General features: G+C 41.6%; 1 protein-coding gene and 1 non-coding gene across 9 annotated transcripts in view; both read left to right on the plus strand.

Moving 5' to 3' along the window:
• The first annotated feature begins 2,406 nt into the window (after positions 1 to 2,406).
• Positions 2,407 to 19,895, plus strand: part of LOC111970455 (eukaryotic translation initiation factor 4B) — a 37,325-nt gene continuing 19,836 nt past the window's right edge. For all 8 annotated transcript variants that reach the window (XR_002878120.1, XM_023997197.2, XM_023997199.2 and 5 more), the window contains exons 1-3: positions 2,407 to 2,494; positions 6,277 to 6,429; positions 6,671 to 6,876. Coding sequence is in view for 7 of the 8 variants with exons in the window: in XM_023997197.2 (XP_023852965.1) it covers positions 2,482 to 2,494; positions 6,277 to 6,429; positions 6,671 to 6,876 (372 nt within the window). In the remaining variant the exon portion in view is untranslated. The remainder of the gene's footprint in view (positions 2,495 to 6,276; positions 6,430 to 6,670; positions 6,877 to 19,895) is intronic.
• LOC111970803 (small nucleolar RNA SNORA16B/SNORA16A family) lies at positions 10,302 to 10,437 on the plus strand. Its single transcript, XR_002878169.1, has one exon. It is a non-coding gene; the product is annotated as a small nucleolar RNA SNORA16B/SNORA16A family (small nucleolar RNA).

Raw genomic sequence — 19,895 nt, forward strand, 5'->3', positions numbered from 1 at the left:
AGGACTTTTGGGGTCCGGATTATGTAGGAAAACACACGCACACACACACACACACACACATACACACACACACACACACACACACTGTCAAAACTGCTGTTCTATTTATATACTATTTTATTCAACTGCAACACCAAGACATTATCCACTTCATATTTGTAAATACAGTCATACTTGACATATCACATTCATAATTTATGCTTTAACTAGCTATATATGCAAAAGGCTAGGAAACACTGTCACCACTGATAAATCCACTATAATTGAGAATTTCAATAAGCATTTCTCTACGGCTGGCCATGCTTTCCACCTGGCTACCCCTATCCCGGTCAACTGCCCGGCACCCTCCACAGCAACCCGCCAAAGCCTCCACCATTTCTCCTTTACCCAAATCCAGATAGCTGATGTTCTGAAAGAGCTGCAAAATCTGGAACCCTACAAATCAGCCGGGCTAGACAATCTGGACCCTCTCCTTCTAAAATGATCTGCCGAAATTGTTGCAACCCTTATCACTAGCCTGTTCAACCTCTCTTTTGTATCGTCTGAGATTCCCAAAGATTGGAAAGTTGCCGCGGTCATTCCCCTCTTCAAAGGGGGAGACACTCTAGACCCAAACTGCTACAGACCTATTTCTATCCTACCCTGTCTTTCTAAGGTCTTCGAAAGCCAAGTTAACAAACAGATTACCGACCATTTCGAATCCCACCGTACCTTCTCCGCTATGCAATCTGGTTTCAGAGCTGGTCATGGGTGCACCTCAGCCACGCTCAAGGTCCTAAACGACATCATAACCGCCATCGATAAGAGACATTACTGTGCAGCCGTATTCATCGACCTGGCCAAGGCTTTCGACTCTGTCAATCACCACATTCTTATTGGCAGACTCGACAGCCTTGGTTTCTCAAATGACTGCCTCGCCTGGTTTACCAACTACTTCTCTGATAGAGTTCAGTGTGTCAAATCGGAGGGCCTGTTGTCCGGACCTCTGGCAGTCTCTATGGGGGTAACACAGGGTTCAATCCTCGGGCCGACTCTCTTCTCTGTATACATCAATGATGTTGCTCTTGCTGCTGGTGATTCTCTGATACACCTCTACGCAGACGACACCATTCTGTATACTTCTGGCCCTTCTTTGGACACTGTGTTAACTAACCTCCAGACGAGCTTCAATGCCATACAACTCTCCTTCCGTGGCCTCCAACTGCTCTTAAACGCAAGTAAAACGAAATGCATGCTATTCAACCAATCACTGCCCGCACCTGCTCGCCCGTCCAGCATCACTACTCTGGACGGCTCTGAATTAGAATACGTGGACAACTACAAATACCTAGGTGTCTGGTTAGACTGTAAACTCTCTTTCCAGACTCACATTAAGCATTTCCAATCCAAAATTAAATYTAGAATTGGCTTCCTATATCGCAACAAAGCATCCTTCACTCATGCTGCCAAACATACCCTCGTAAAACTGACCATCCTACCGATCCTCGACTTCGGTGATGTCATCTATAAAATTGCCTCCAACACTCTACTCAACAAATTGGATGCAGTCTATCACAGTGCCATCCGTTTTTTCACCAAAGCCAAGGTAAAGCTCCACCTTATCTCAGCTCACTGGTCACCATAGCAGCACCCACTCGTAGCACGCGCTCCAGCAGGTATATTGCACTGGTCACCCCCAAAGCCAATTCCTCCTTTGGTCGTCTTTCCTTCCAGTTCTCTGCTGCCAATGACTGGAACGAACTGCAAAAATCTCTGAAGCTGGAGACTCATATCTCCCTCACTAGCTTTAAGCACCAGCTGTCAGAGCAGCTCACAGATCACTGCACCTGTACATAGCCCATCTGTAAACAACCCATCTATCTACCTACCTCATCCCCATACCCCATGCTTTTTTTGCACCCCAGTATCTCTACTTGCACATTCATCTTCTGCACATCTACCATTCCAGTGTTTTAATTGCTATATTGTAATTACTTTGCCACCATGGCCTATTTATTGCCTTAACTCCCTTATCTTACCTCATTTGCGCTCACTGTATATAGACTTTTTGTTTTCTTTTGTTCTACTGTATTATTGACTATGTTTTGTTTATTCCATGTTTAACTCTGTGTTGTTGTATGTGTCGAATTGCTATGCTTTATCTTGGCCAGGTCGCAGTTGCAAATGAGAACTTGTTCTCAACTAGCCTACCTGGTTAAATAAAGGTGAAATAAAATAAAAAATAAAAACATTGTGACCACATCAGTTTTACTACTATGCATACTACTTTCTTCTACTATTTGTTTTTATTACACAAAAGGTATTCAAATATATTTGAAATGCCTGAAATTGGTCTCTACCATAATATAATATTATTAATAGAAAATAGTAGACAGCAAGTGCAAGGCTGGAGGGATTTGAGGCTCGCGACCAGATGCGCGTTCTCGATTATAAACCTCTGACGCCTTCATCCGGGAATCTGGTACGAACTCGCTCTCCAACATGGCGGCGCCAGGTGAGGTTTATGTGGGTGAACGAGCTAGGTCGGGTGGGAGATTTCAGAGGGTATTAGCTCGACACAATTTAGCAAATATCGTTTGACGAGTGTCTACAGCTTGTCGTGTCAATCTGTGTCGGTGTTCTATGTGTATATTTTCATCAAATTACTGTTTCTCAGGGATAAAGACGCCGCTGCCGGCTAAGGGATCTAGCTAGCTAACGTCGTTAGCTTCGCGAGGCAGCTATTTGCTCAGAGTTTAATAATTTCTTCCCGGTGTTTTCCATTGAGTGATATGTTACGGGTATTGCGTTGACTTTAGGGTGTGACTTTGGATTGTATCATACATTTAAGTAGTTCGTAATGTTATTCATAAGCAACTGACACATTGTGTCTAAGTAGTCGACGATTAACTGTGGCGCTAAGACAAGCAAGCGCATTTCTTGTAGGAGGGTCTGGTTCAGTGGCATGGGTTTCTCAAGGAATTTCCCACGTGCGGATTTTGTTAACCGATTGGTGAAGTAGGACAGTTGCTGGACGCGTCCTATCGCTGGCCTCCCCTCAAATGTTAGCAGGCTGGCGTATTTAATGATGTCAGCCACATGCCACTAGCATAGGCCTTAAAGTATTCCCGGTAAGCAGTCCTTTGCTGACGAAGCCAGTGGATGTAATGACAATGGCTAGCTAAGCAACTAGCTAGCTCGTTAGCTTACTAACATACCAGTGGTAGCTTCAGCTGTATTCGTTTCAGCTGTATTAGTTAGCTTGGAACCATCCAGTTTAAAAATTATTTGGTTAATGTTGGCTAGTTTAAGGAAATATGGCTACATTGGCAAGAATGACTCACTGGCTATTTCCCCAGTTTGGTTTCACGTAATTCATAATGATTCACCACGTGGAAGGCACTACTTTGCACCTAGGCCTGACTTACACGCTGTTTGCTAGGATTATTTAATATTGTAGTTTGTTCTACAGTGTGTATTAATGGTATTGTTGTCACTCACTGCACGAGTACCATCACCATTCATTGTTAACCGTGTGTGACCCACTGACAAGATACCAATTGTAAACAGGCTGTGTGTGTGATGCTCTGTAGTGTGTTAAAAGAATGCCCTGACAGCTGGGATTTTCACAATGAAGCCGCCAGCCCTCTTTGTTTTTCCCAGTCCGAGTCAAACCAAAACAAACCAACCAAACCTGCTCCATCAGAAGAGCTGGGTCTCATTGAAACCAGTAGCCAACCAATTTAGTCACAATAACAAATGTAATGTCTGTCACACACACACCTAAAGTGTTGTTGCCCTTGAAGAAACAACCAAACTCTCTGTTGCTTAAAATAGGATAAACTGTAAAAGTACTTATCAGTGATGCCCAATTTTGTTTTAGAGCGTTTCAATATAGTGGCAGTTAATATGCGGTGAGAGAGACCACTCCCTGTTTTAGAAGCAGGTTGGCATTCATGGGAATGACTAGCGTACTGGAGGCAGCTTTGCAGGGTAATCACTAGCTGGCCTTAACCACACTGCTAACCTTATGCCTTAACTTTACATTTAGACCAAAAAGCACATTTTTGTTTTCATTAATTTTTACAATATGTAGCCAGCTTCAACTTTGCAGCTGGCCAATCTAGTGGAAATCTCTCAGCTCTGCCTCCAGTACAAGATTCATCTCAATAAATGTCATCCTGCAGTTTAGAGTGGGGCCAAGGCTCATCTGGCTGGCTTTGGACCCACACACACTATGAAGACCTATTAGACAGACACACTGTTTCATTGTCATGGCCTGCACGTCATTGCTCCTTTATCTGACACGATGCTGGACTGGAGCACTCCACAACAGTGAGAAATTACTATTTGTTCGCATGCAGCTGTTGGCATAAAGGGTGGATTGAGGCCTTTTCTTAACCAATGCGCTTGTTTTGCCTTCGTCAGAGAATGTCAATGGCAGTTTGTGAAAATGACGTAACGTAGTTTCAGGAATTTCCACTAGCTCGGTATAGACACTTTCATTGGTTTCCAACGTAATGCAGGACTGCCTGGAGGTAGAGGGCTGCACTCCTGCGGAATGCCAACAGGACCTGCTGGTCCCAATAGAGATCATAGCAGCCAATCAGCATTTTTCATGCTGCGGTTGGGAGCGGGCAGTCTGTCTGACTATTTTGGGATGAAAATAATTGTTTCGCAGATTTGAAAACGGCTTTCGTTCTGCATTGTATGCATTAGCCTGCCTACTGTATTAAAAACACCTATTTGTTGCATTATTCACATAGTCATAGTGCTTTAAGTTCAGTAGGTAGCCTGCCTCTCCTCCTAGTTAGGTGTGCAAAATCAAGTGCGTCATCATAAGGTGAATGCACCAATTTGTAAGTCGCTCTGGATAAGAGCGTCTGCTAAATGACTTAAATGTAAATGTAAATGTATATGTGTTGTCTCAATTAAATAGAGTAGGCTGCCTATGCATTGGTGGAGAATCAGGTGGCAGTTATCTTTCCAAGGATTTTTTATTAAATGTGATTAGACAATAGTGTACTACAGTGTCTGTAAATAAATAATAATGGTAAGAAGTGAAGGGCGCTCAACAGACTTGAGTCGAGGTGCAATCAAACAAATAGATTATTGAAAAGACACAATGCGCGCTTAGGCTAAAAATGGTGAGCGAGTATTGCCTCTTCATTTTCTATAAATATTTTTTGCCCATTTGTCTCTGCTTGAAAAAATGTCCTCCTAAAAGGTAGGCTATATCCTATATGCTAACGAGAAAGTGCAACTGTCCTCAACATTTTTGCTACTTCAAGTTCATTATCCATACGTGGAGTTCAAGTGCATGTGTGGTCTCAATTCAAGACTAGGCTTGGGTGATACTGGGGTATGTTTCGAAATACAGACGGTATGATTTTCAGTACTGTTTTATAAATTTTATTTAGGGGGTGTTGTGTGCTACTCAACTGCTTACAAACTAATTATAAGAAATCTAAGATGTCAAATTATACCGACCCGTATACCCCACTATGGTAAAGAGACGGTATGAAAATCTCCATACCGCCCAACCCTAGTAGGCTATAGCCTATGCATGGGCGGCAAAGCACAGGGCCGTTATCTTTACAAGGGAATTTACTTCCTAAATATGATTAGGCTATAGTTTACTACATTGCCTAGAAATAAATATTTATCACCCATATTTGTCTATCTGAAAACAGTCTCACTCCTAAAACATATCTCAAGAGAAAGTGCACGTCTCTTCAAACTACGTCTAGCCTGTTTGATTATCAGCCAGTAATACCGAAAGCCTAATAATGGGACACGTGACAATCTCTGGCAATTTAACCTATTTCTTGGGTTATTTTTGTGGATTTTGATATTGCCTGTAGGGTGCAAAATTGCTTGGACCATGGCTGGCAAGTGAGCTGTGTCACATACGCCTAAAATAACATTGAAGGACTGTGGTTGGGGTCGGACCTGTTGCGCGTAGGAGTAGAACAGAAATCCAGCGGAGTGCGGTATGAAAAGCTGCGGGCGGAATGAATAAATCCATCTCTCGCAGACCTCTACCTCGAGTCTAGTAGTCACAAATCAATTTAAATGTACCGCTTGTAGTGGTCTATGACTTCGTAATTACATCATACAAAATGTCTTCCAAATGTACCCTCTATCTCTTACATAAGAGACTGGCAACCATGCTAATCCAGACCCTTAGATTGGAAACTAGGGACTAGTGGTCGTTTTTGGACAGTTCACCTCTGTACATTACATTTCCCTTCAATGTTTCATGCAGCCCACTGATCTCCCTCTCTCCCTCTCCAGCTAAGAAGAAGGGGAATAAGAAGGGGAAGACCCTGACCCTCACTGACTTCCTGGCAGAGGACAATGGGAGTGGAGGCAATGCTCCACCACCGCAACCCAGCTATGCCAAGTCCACCAGCTGGGCTGACGAGACGGATGACCTGGAGGGAGATGGTGAGAGACACAACATGATGCTTGATGAGATCTCATATGGGGGCTCATCCAAAGATGCAAACTTACCAGGGTTTCACATTCACTAGGGTGCAATGCTAATAACTATGCAGATCAGTGAAGTGTAGCATTGGGAATCATGTCTTGTTGTTCCACAGTACATTTCTATCTGTTTTCGATAACGTTGCACCTGTCCATGAAAAAACATATCCCTCTTCCTTACTCCTCCCACTCTTTCTCTCAGTGTCCACCTCCTGGCACTCAGGGGAGGACAGTTATCGGGCCCCGGCCATAGATCGCAACATCTTGCCCACGGCGCCACGGTCGGCCCGCGAGCCCAACGTGGACCGGTCACGCCTCCCCCGCAGCCCCCCCTACACCGCCTTCCTGGGCAACCTGCCCTACGACGTCTCCGAGGAATCTATCATGGACTTCTTCCGGGGCCTAGCGGTACGTACTAGATCCTGTCAGAATGGCAACTGTGTTAACAAAATCTGTGTTTTCAGTAGGCACAAAATGGTGCAAAAATGCTTTGCACTCCTACCTGGACATGTCTATGTTGTGCCGACTCAACATGACTCTGGTGTGGGAAGGATACCACACACTTTTTGACTTGTATATTATTATTTATATATCTTATTTATTTAACTAGGCAAGTCAGTTATGAACAAATTCTTATTTACAATGACGGCCTACCCTAGCCAAATCTGGACAATGCTGGGCCAATTGTGCGCTGCCATATGGGACTCCCAGTCAAGGCCGGATGTGATACAGCCCGGATTCGTTCCAGGGACTGTAGCGATGCGTCTTGCATTGAGGTTAGGGCAGGGTGGTATAACATATTTTGTGATATACTGGTATTGATGCAGTGACCAGTTTGGGTTTTTACTTTACCTTCTAAATCAAAGTTTATTTGTCACGTGCGCCGAATACAACAGGTGTAGACCTTACAGTGAAATGCTTACTTACAGGCTCTAACCAATGGTGTGGAAAAAAAGGTGTGTGTAGGTAAGTAAAGAAATAAAACAACATTAAAAATACATTTGAAAAATACTACCGCTTGCCATGCGGTAGTAGAGAGAACAGTCTATGGCTGGGGTCATTGACAATTTTTAGGGCCTTCCTCTGACACCGCCTGGTGTAGAGGTCCTGGATGGCAGGCAGCTTTGCCCCAGTGATGTACTGGGCTGTACGCACTACCCTCTGAAGTGCCTTGCGGTCGGAGGCCGAGCAATTGCCGTACCAGGCAGTGATGCAACCGGTCAGGATGCTCTCGATGTTGCAGCTGTAGAACCTTTTGAGGATCTCAGGACCCATGCCAAATCTTTTTAGTTTCCTAAGGGGGAATAGGCTTTGTCGTTCCCTCTTCACGAATGTCTTGGTGTGTTTGGACCAATCTAGTTTGTTGTTAATGTGGACACCAAGGAATTTGAAGCTCTCAACCTGCTCTCAACCTGCTACAGAATGTGGACGTGCTCGGTGCTCCTGTAATCCACAATCATCTCCTTAGTCTTGGTTACGTTGAGGGATAGGTTATTCTGGCACCACCCGGCCAGGTCTCTGACCTCCTCCCTATAGGCTGTCTCGTTGTTGTCGGTGATCAGGCCTACCACTTGTGTCGTCAGCAAACTTAATGATGGTGTTGGAGTTGTGCCTGGCCATGCAGTCGTGGGTGAACAGGGAGTACAGGACGGGACTGAGCACGCACCCCAGAGAAGCTCCAGTGTTGACGATTAGCGTGGCAGATGTGTTGCTACCTACCCTAACCACCTGGGGGTGGCCTGTCAGGAAGTCTAGGATCCAGTTGCAGAGGGAGGTGTTTAGTCCCAGGTTCCTTAGCTTGGTGATGAGCTTTGAGGGTACTATGGTGTTGAACGCTGAGCTGTAGACAATGAACAGTATTCTCACATAGGTGTTCCTTTTGTTCAGGTGGGAAAGGGCAGTGTGGAGTGCAATATACCGGCATTTTAATGTTTTGTTTGTTAAATGTGATACGCCATGTGTAATGTCACTTTATAGTTCACTTTACTACTTGAGTCATCTCTCTACGTTCTTTCTCTCCATGCCACTTTCCACAATCTAGCCAAGCCCCCTGTCACTCAAGGAGCGCATTTGATGTTTCTCAACCATGCCACTTGCGTTCAGTCTGCATGGTCAATGCAGCACATGTAACAATGTTGACAACAACAATGCTGTTTTCACTTTGCTTCTTAATATAAATCCACTAGCGTTCTATAATGACACGATTCGTTTGTTTCTTACATCAGCAAACAGCTAGTTTGTCTTTTCTTAGCAAGTTGCCCTGAATCTTGAGACACTAAATGTTAATTGCTATCTAGCTAGCTAATAAATGTACTGAGTAAGAGCAAACGTCACTAGCTAACACAGCCTGATAATACCAGTGATGGTGTAGACCTAAATCGGCATGTTTGTGCAACAGTATCTTCTAAATCAGAGGAGTATGAAAAGCAAGAATATGTTAGCTACATGAAGTAGCTAAGAGAGAACATGCAATGTAGCCAAAGCTTATAGGGTCTACTAGGAAACACTTAACATTTTAGTTCCTAGCCTGTCACAATAACTCCTCCCTGGCATTTTAATTTGTTGTCTCAAACAACACTGTATTCAAAGTGCGCACTATTATATTCTAACCATAGAACAGTCATTCGATTTCCATGATTCCAACAGTTTTGCTCTAATTCGCAAGTCAAATCGCATTGCAACATTTGGGTAAAAAGTCCTAGATAGGGCTGCACGATATGGGCAAATTGTGGCAGTGTGGAAATTCTCAATTGAGCACTAGTGTCAAGTACTTAAATAAAAATACTTGAAGTACTACTTAAGTCGTTTCTTTTTTTGTATTTGTACTTTACTTTGCTATTTTTATTTTTGACAACTTTTACTTCACTACATTCCTAAATAAGATACTGTACTTTTTACTCCATACATTTTCCCTGACACCTAAAGTTAGCAGAAAGGAAAGTTGTCAAATTTACGCACTTGTTAAGAGAACATACCTGGTCATCTACTGCCTCTGATCTGAAGGACTCGCTAAACACACATGCATTGTTTGTATATTAGGTCTGATTGTTGGAGTGTGCCCCTGGCTAGCTGTTTAAAAAATAAATATTGTGCCATCTGGTTTGCTTAATATAAGGAATTTAAAATGATTTATGCTTTCACTTTTGATACTTAAATACATTTTATCAACTACATTTACTTTTGACACTTAAGGATATTTAAAACCAAATACTTAGACTTTTACTCAACTAGTATTTTAGTGGGATGACTTACTTGAGTAATTTTCTGTTAACGTGTCTACTTTTACTGAAGTATGACAATTTGGTACTTTTTCCACTACTGCAATTGAGTGCAGGAAATGCAGAAATGATAGAAGTGCTGAAATTTGTTTTTGTTTTATACTGTTCAATTCAACCATCAGAATGGAGAAAGACTCATTGAAATCACTTGGTGTGTTGCCACCCTAGGATTACTCATAAAGCAAATGTACAACTTATTATTCAAAAACTAAAAACAGTCAAATACCATACAAATTTTAAAAAATACCGTGATATAATATTTTGGCCATATCGCCCAGCCCTAATTGAGATGCAATGCCTTAGACCGCTGTGCCACTCGGGAGCCCAAACATGTAGATCTTTATGGAGATAGATCTACATTTTCAACACAGTGTAGATCTGTGTTGATTGACCGCTACTATCAGTATATAGGAAAGGGGAACTGTAAAACATTTACTATTATAAGGGTTTGCACCAAAAACAAATCTATTAGACTCTTTACCAAACTTAGTTTTTGCTGACCAGCCTCGTTATCTTAAGAATTATACACCTATTGAACCTGCCAACGGTGAGCCTCTTGGCACCAATCGAAGCCGTTGCTGTTCTCTTGTAGCAGACACGGTCAAATGGATGCCAAAAACAACACTTTCACCGACGGTCGCTGTGCAGTTTGACAATAACTGACTCAGCAACATTAAGGGGAAGGACACTTTATGCTAAATTGTGCCTAGAAATAGTGTGATGTGTATTTCTTGGCAGTCATTGTGATTATATGACAGATCTAGTATGTGTTATCAGGATTCTAATTTGATTTGCCTCCCAATGATCGCTGCAGAAAAGTTTTCTGTTTTGAAGGAGATATGAGAAACTGAATGACTGTGGTTGTGTTGATGCTTGTGGTCAGCTATTTATACACCAGTTTGTATTCCTGTTAGGGATGCACATTTTGGTCAATTTTGCTGCCGACTAACCGACCCCTCATTAACCGGTCAACAAACATCCCCCCCCCCCCCCCCCCAATCAGTAAAATGAGGTGACCAACAGAAAATACTATGCATGTATACAAGGAGCAGACATTTTTCTTTAAGAACTGGAAACATGCAACAATAGAAAACCTGTTGTCTTAGTCAAAAGGCTATAGTTTATTATCGAACATGCAACTCCTGTAATGAAGCAGCCAATAAAAAGTAATTTTTGAACATTTGCCGAAATTCAATTCGTGGGAAATCACTGTTCTAAACAGCGCACTTAAAGCAATCAGTTAGATATGTGATAGACCAATCTCAGTTAGAAACCTAGAGAAGGGGAATTTTATCGTAATGACTAGGATGGGTTGCTAATAGGAGCATTGTGCCTTTGGCTTATGGACAATGAAAGAAAGTTTATACGAAAACCAATAGAACAGAAGAGACATTCTGTATCTTCATAAAATAATTGCCTCCACTTTCTATGGTTGGATTTTGGCTAGGCTACTTTGAAGCAAGGTAATACATGCCTCATTTATTTAAAGTTAAACGTTTGGTTTTCAAACCGTTATATTCCTTCAAGTTCACATTGCAAAGTTGTGTGTGACCGTTGATATAGCCTATGCACTCAAATGCTGTTATTACGAGTTGATTGCTGTAAGTACAAGTTAATTGTGGCTATAAAACAGTTAACACACAATTACATTTATAATTGTTATTCGTTGTGCAATGACTGGGCTTACAAAAGCACATGCTCTCGTGATGTCTGACAGGCAATATCCTAGTTTGAGGAGCAGAATAGCCTATGATGTATGATGAACGCGTGTAATAAGATGCTTAACAACTAACAAAATATTTAATTCCACAAAATTATTCAAATGTACCTATAGAACAATAAGCATGACYGGTCAAATGTATTTTCGGCGGCTAACCAATTTTAACGGTTAACCGTTAACATACCTAATTCCTGTCAAACTGAAGGACACAAACAGGACATTCAACCCACCTGAGGTTAATCATTGCCTATATCTATAGGAGGTGGCTTAACTGGAACCATCAACTTGTCTAGCCTGTTAATATACTCTTGAGTGTGCAAAACATTAGTAACACCTTAATTCTTACGGCTGAGATCCCGTTAACGGGGCGATATGACAACAGCCAGTGAAAGTGAAGGGTGCCAAATTCAGAASGACAAATCTCATAATTAAAATTCCTCAGACATACAAGTATTTTACACCATTTTAAAGATGTTAATCCCACCACAGTGTCCAATTTCATAAAGACTATGACGAAAGCACACCAAACGATTATGTTAGGTCTGCACCTAGTCACAGAAAAACCCAGCCATTTTTCCAGCCAAAGAGAGGAGTCACAAAAATCAGAAATAGAGATAAAAGATACAAGTATTAAACATGGAACTTTAGATAAACTTCTCCTTAATGCAACCGCTGTGTCAGATTTAAAAAAAACTTTACGGAAAAAGTACACCATGCTATAATCTGAGTACGGCGCTCAGAGCCCGAATAAGCCATAAAGATATCCGCCATGTTTTGGAGTCAACAGAAGTCAGAAATAGCATTATAAATATTCACTTACCTTGCACTCCCAGGAATGCACTCCCAGGAATCCCAGTTCCATAATAAATGTTTGTTTTGTTTGATATAGTCAATCATTTATGTCCAAATACCTTCATTTTGTTCGCGCGTTCAGTCCAGTAATCCAAATTCATGACGCACAGGTCAGACRAAGTCAAACAATTCCATTACAGTTCGTAGAAACATGTCAAACGATGTATAGAATCAATCTTTAGGATGTTTTTAACAAATCATCAATAATGTTTCAACCGGARAATTCCTATGTCTTCAGAAATGCAATGGAAAGCAGGTCGCTCTCACGTGAGCGCGCATGTTCAGCTTGTGCCAGACACYTGACTCAAAGAGCTCTCCTTCCCTCAGTCACAGTAGAAGCATCAAACAAGGTTCTAAAGACTGTTGACATCTAGTRGAAGCCTTAGGAAKTGCAATATGACCAATATCCCACTGTATATTGGATAGGCAAATTTACAAACCTCAGATTTCCCACTTCCTGGTTGGATTTTTTCTCAGGTTTTTGCCTGCMATATGAGTTCTGTTATACTCACAGACATCATTCAAACMGTTTTAGAAACTTCTGCGTTTTCTATCCATATCTACTAATAATATGCATATCTTAGCCTCTGAGCCTGAGTAGCAGGCAGTTTATTCTGGGCACCTTTTCATCCAAGCTACTCAATATTGCCACCCAGCCATAAGAAGTTAATATTGAGTTGAACACCCTTTTGCAACTTCGACACGTGGGTTCATGCAAGCAGAATGCCTCTGAACCCTACCAAGTGCAAGGTCCTATCAGTAACCTTAACAAGAAATCCACCTGTCCCATGCCACCTCTGGATTGAGGGCCAGGATCTGTGTGTGACAGTACAGCAGGTAGCCTAGCACTTAAGAGCGTTGGGCCAGTAACCGAAAGGTTGCTGGTTCGAATCCCAGAGCTGACTAGCTCTGTTCCCTTGAAAGAAACRTAACCCTAATCCAGAGCAAYTTACAAAAGCAATAAGAGCACCTGCAAAAAATAATATGTTAACATTTTAGGGGTAATTGTACAGAAGCACTTACAGTGGGGCGAGCAGGTTGCTACTATGCTAACCAAGAGCAACAGATCACTGTTTCTCCTTCGCCGCCTTAAAAGGTTCCATGTGCCACAGGAAGACCTGGTGAACATGTACACCCGCTACATATGCCCCACCCTAGAGAATGCCACTCCTGCTTGGCACAGCTCACTGACCCAGCCCAGTCTAATGACCTGGAGCATTTTCAGAAGAGAGCATGCCGCACCATCCCAGGAGGACTCTCCAGTTATACCTGTCCCTACCTCAGCTCCATGAACGACATACAACTCTGCACTGATTGCTGTCAGCCTCTTAAAATCTAAATTCAGAGACTGGCTACCCCCTCACTGACAGGCAGGAACRTCCGCAGCCAAAACAAACTGACTACGAAAGTCTAGAACTGAATGGTACACGAGGTCACCAATCCCATATTTCTGCTCATTGATTCATGAGTCACTTTAAAATCGCAGGACATTATTAGTTAATTTGTTTTACTATTTCTATTTTATTTTTATCCATGTTTGTCAGTGGTGGGAAAAGTACCTTATTGACTAAAGTGAAAGTCACCCAGTAAAATCCTACTTGAGTAAAAGTCAAAGTATTTGGTTTTAAATATACTTAAGTGTAAATGTAATTGCTAAAATATACTTAAGTATCAAAAGTATAAATCATTTTTCTTTCAATTTCTTTATATTAAGCAAACCAGACGGCACCATTTTCTTTTTTAAATTTACAGATAGTCAGGGGCACGCTCCAACACTCAGACATAATTTACAAATGAAACGTGTTTAGTRAGTCTGCCAGATCAGAGGCGGTAGGGGTGTTCCATTGATAAGTACGAGAATTTGACAGTTTTTCTGTCCTAAGCGTTCCATACTATTGGGTGTCAGATTTTTTTTTTTGCGTATAAAGTATTACATTTTTATGAGGAATGTAGTGAAGTWAAAGTTGTCAAATATGAATAGTAAAGTACAGATACTTTAAAATACTAAAAGTATCACACCACTGTATGTTTGTATGCTCATGGATTTCAGTTTGTATTAACTGCTATGGGTGTAATAAAATAAACTTGCTTATTATATATACAGTATCAGTTAAAAGTTTGGACACCTACTCATTCAAGGGTTTTTCCTTTTATTTTTACTATTTTCTACATTGTAGAATAATAGCGAAGACATCGAAACTATGAAATAACACATGGAATCATGTAGTAACCAAAAGTGTTAAACAAATCAAAATATGTTTGAGATTCTTCAAAGTAGCCACACTTTGCCTTGATGGCAGCTTTTCACATTTTTGGCATYCTCTCAACAAGCTTCACATGGAATGATTTTCCAACAGTCATGAAGGAGTTTCCACAATGTTSGCAATGCCTACTCATAATTGCTTTAAATCACACGATGTGCGTCTTATCTTTTTTCCTACAAAAAATAGAAACAGCCAATTTTCATATTGATATAGGTGTGCAGGAGATGAATATGAAGTTTAAAATGTGTGTGTAATACACTGCTCAAAAAATAAAGGGAACACTAAAATAACACATCCTAGATCTGAATGAATGAAATATTCTTATTAAATACTTTTTTCTTTACATAGTTGAATGTGCTGACAACAAAATCACACAAATGATCAATGTAAATCAAATTTATCAACTCATGGAGGTCTGGATTTGGAGTCACACTCAAAATTAAAGTGGAAAACYACACTACAGGCTGATCCAACTTTGATGTAATGTCCTTAAAACAAGTCAAAATGAGGCTCAGTAGTGTGTGTGGCCTCCACGTGCCTGTATGACCTCCCTACAATGCCTGGGCATGCTCCTGATGAGGTGGCTCCTGGACAGTCTGTGGTGCAACGTGGCTTTGGTGGATGGAGCGAGACATGATGTCCCAGATGTGCKCAATTGGATTCAGGTCTGGGGAACRGGCGGGCCAGTCCATAGCATCAATGCCTTCCTCTTGCAGGAACTGCTGACACTCTCCAGCCACATGAGATCTAGCATTGTCTTGCATTAGGAGGAACCCAGGGCCAACCGAACCAGCATATGGTCTCACAAGGGGTCTGAGGATCTCATCTCGGTACCTAATGGCAGTCAGCCTACCTCTGGCGAGCACATGGAGGGCTGTGCGGCCCCCCAAAGAATGCCACCCCACACCATGACTGACCCACACCGCCAAACCGGTCATGCTGGAGGATGTTGCAGGCAGCAGAACGTTCTCCACGGCGTCTCCAGACTCTGTCACGTCTGTCACATGTGCTCAGTGTGAACCTGCTTTCATCTGTGAAGAACACAGGGCGCCAGTGGGGAATTTGCCAATCTTGGTTCTGGCAAATGCCAAACGTCCTGCACGGTGTTGGGCTGTAAGCACAACCCCCACCTGTGGACGTCGGGCACTCATACCACCCTCATGGAGTCTGTTTCTGACCGTTTGAGCAGACACATGCACATTTGTGGCCTGCTGGAGGTCATTTTGCAGGGCTCTGGCAGTGCTCCTCCTGATCCTCCTTGCACAAAAGCGGAGGTAGCGGTCCTGCTGCTGGGTTGTTGTCTCCTGATGTACTGGCCTGTCTCCTGGTAGCGCCTCCATGCTCTGGACACTACGCTGACAGACATAGCAAACCTTCTTGCCACAGCTCGCATTGTTGTGCCATCCTGGATGAGCTGCACTACCTGAGCCACTTGTGTGGGTTGTAGACTCCGTCTCATGCTACCACTAGAGTGAAAGCACCGCCAGCATTCAAAAGTGACCAAAACATCAGCCAGGAAGCATAGGAAGTGGTCTGTGGTCACCACCTGCAGAACCACTCCTTTATTGGGGGTGTCTTGGTAATTGCCTATAATTTCCACCTTTTGTCTATTCCATTTGCACAACAGTATGTGAAATTTATTGTCAATCAGTGTTGCTTCCTAAGTGGACAGTTTGATTTCACAGAAGTGTGATTGACTTGGAGTTACATTGTGTTCTGTAAGTGTTCCCTTTATTTTTTTGAGCAGTGTATATACATACATACATACTAGAGGTCGACCGATTATGATTTTTCAACGCCGATACCGATTATCGGAGGACCAAAAAAAGCCGAAACCGATTAATCAGACGGTTTAAAAAATAAATAAAAAATAAAATAAAAGTGTAATAATAACAATTACAACAATACTGAATGAAGACGTTTCTTTTACCTTAATATAATACATCAATAAAATCTATTTAGCCTCAAATAAATAATGAAACGTATTCAATTTGGTTTAAATAATTCAACAACAAMGTGTTGGAGAAGAAAGTAAAAGTGTAATATGTGCCATGTAAAAAAGCTAACATTTAAGTTCCTTGCTCAGAACATGAGAACATATGAAAGCTGGTGGTTCCTTTTAACATGAGTCTTCAATATTCCCASGTAAGAMGTTTTAGGTTGTTGTAATAGGAATTATAGGACTATTTCTCTCTACCATTTGTATTTCATATACCTTTGACTATTGTATGTTCTTATAKGCACTTTAGTATTGCCAGTGTAACAGAATAGCTCCCTCTCCTCGCCCCTACCTGGGCTCAAACCAGGAACACATCGACAACAGCCACCCTCAAAGCATCGTTACCCATCGCTCCACAAAAGCAGAGCGATGGGCAACTACTCCAAGTCTCAGAGCGAGTGATGCCACCGATTGAACCGCTATTAGCACGCACCCCGCTAACTAGCTAGCCATTTCACATCGGTTACACCAGCCTAATTTCGGGAGTTGATAGACTTGAAGTCATAAACAGTTCAATGCTTGAAGCATTGCGAAGAGCTGCTGGCAAATGCACGAAAGTGCTGTTTGAATGAATGCTTACGAGCTTGCTGCTGCCTACCATCGCTCAGTCAGACTGCTCTATCAAATCATAGACTTAATTATAACATAACACACAGAAATACGAGCCTTTGGTCATTGATATGGTCGAATCTGGAAACTATCATTTCGAAAACAAAACATTTGTTATTTCAGTGAAATACGGAACCGTTCTGTATTTTATTATTATGGGTGGCATCCCTAAGTCTAAATATTGCTGTTGCATTRTACAACCTTCAATGTTGTCATGATTATCTACAATTCTGGCAAATTAATTAAGTTTTGTTAGAAATATATGGACTTCACGCAGTTCGCAACGAGCCAGGCGGCCCAAACTGCTGCATATACCTTGACTGCTTGCACGGAACGCAAAAGAAGTGACACAATTTCCCTAATTATAAGAAATTCATGTTAGCAGGCAATATTAACTATATATGCAGGTTTAAAAAATATATACTTGTGTATTGATTTTAAGGAAAGGMATTGATGTTTATGGTTAGGTTTGGTGCAACGACAGTGCTAAATCATCACCCGTTTGGYGAAGTAGGCTGTGATTCGATGAGAAATTAACAGGCACCGCATCGATTATATGCAACGCAGGTGACGCTAGATAAACTAGTAATGTCAGCCATGTTTATGTAGTTAACTAGTGATTATGTTTGATTGTTTTTTATAAGATAAGTTTAATCCTAGCTAGAAACTTACCTTGGCTTCTTGCTGCCCTCGCGTAGCAGGTAGTCAGCCTGCGATGCAGGCTCCTTGTGGAGTGCAATGTAAGGCAGGTGGTTAGAGCGTTGGACTAGTAACCGGAAGGTTGCAAAAACGAATCCCCAAGCTGACAAGGTAAAAATCTGTCGTTCTGCCCCTGAACAAGGCAGTTAACCCACCGTTCCTAGGCCTTCATTGAAAATAAGAATGTGTTCTTAACTGACTTGCCTAGTTAAATTAAGGTGTTAAAAAAGATTTAAAATTTCGGCCAAATCGGTGTCCAAAAATACCCTTTTCCGAATGTTATGAAAACTTGAAATCGGCCCTAATTAATCGGCCATTCCGATTAATCGGTCGACCTCTAATATATATACACACACATATGTGTGTATATATATTTTTCTATAGGACGCTAAACTGGAACCATCAACCTGTCTAGCCAGTTAATATACACGTGTATATTAGGGATGCGAGATTATCGGAATTGGCCGATTAGCTAAAAATGGCAACATCGGTATCGGCAAAGCTGACGTGCATACCTACAGTGGGGAGAACAAGTATTTGATACACTGCCGATTTTGCAGGTTTTCCTACTTACAAATTATGTAGAGGTCTGTAATTTTTATCATAGGTACACTTCAACTGTGAGAGACGGAATCTAAAACAAAATTCCAGAAAATCACATTGTATGATTAAGTAATTAATTTGCTCCCACGAGTTACACAGTAATGGCATCACTGCTATTAGCTTCACGACTTACATACTATGGAAYGCCGTTTGGGTCTTTGCGTGTCAAAGATACAGTAGCACTGTCAAAGCTGTACAAAAAAGTCTGCAAACAGCCACGAACGATGTGTTTACAATACCACTTTGGTAAAGCATCATTTGYTCGACTGCAACTTCTGGGGTAGCTAGCTTTAGCTTGGTACCTAGCTAGCATCAATACAACCAGCCTGAAAACAATGACCAGTAGAACCTGCAGTCATTTTCATTATTCTTAGCAATGATTTAGGAATCCTTGTGTAAGTATTAGCTAGGTTGCCACTTGTTCGCCTATTGAAATTGAACTTCAGTTCAWGAAAAATAAATACCTAGTCAGCAACTTAACCCTGTTGCCCAAAGCTAATATTATAAGCAGCCAGCTAGCTTCATCTGGCTAGTGAGASTCGACCACACCTGGTTATGTGTTGTGAAGCTAGCCACAATAGTGGAATTTGCGGTTTGCCTTCAACATAAAAGTATGTCATTTACAGTAATGCAAATGAATACARATAGTATAACTATGCCATACTTTTATTTTGAAGGCTAACCGCAAAGTCCACTTGTGGCTAATCCTTAATGTGGCTAGCTTCACATAGATGGGTCTGACCACCATTAATCAAATAAGAACTATCTTATAAATGAGGGTTATTTTAGATGACACCTAGCTATATAGTTGGCTTGCTATTTGACACGTCAGTGTTATTTGATGTTTATCTTTTTTGACACGCAAGACCCAAACGGAGTTCAATAGAAATCCTGGTAGAGAATGAAACGACTAAACAAATGGACAACGAAACACAGCAAGTAAGTGAAAGAAATAGGTTTTGATTCTGTTTTACTGGTAATGGGGACATACGTAAATGCCAACAAATATAACTTTTTTGTGTGTGTGTGTGTAACCTTACCCAGGCAAGTCAGTTAAGAACAAATTATTATTTACAATGACGGCCTGGAAGACGGTGGGTCAATTGTGTGCCGCACTATGGGACTCTCAATCACGGCCGGATATGATAGCCTCGATTCGAGTCAGGGACTGTAGTGTCACCTCTTGCACTGAGATGCAGTGCCTTAGACCGCTGCRTCCATGTGTGTTTAACTATGTAACTGTACTAGAATGTGTAAAAGGCCACTAAAGTTGTAAATAACGTAGTTTTTTTGGTTAGAAAAATGTGATATTGGGGCATCACTAGTGTATATATTATTATCCTATCTATAGGAGGCTTAACTGGAACCATCAACCTGGCTAACCTGTTCTTGAAACCACCAGT

The sequence above is a fragment of the Salvelinus sp. IW2-2015 genome, linkage group LG11 (genome assembly GCF_002910315.2).
Source record: "Salvelinus sp. IW2-2015 linkage group LG11, ASM291031v2, whole genome shotgun sequence".
Lineage (NCBI taxonomy): Eukaryota > Metazoa > Chordata > Actinopteri > Salmoniformes > Salmonidae > Salvelinus > Salvelinus sp. IW2-2015.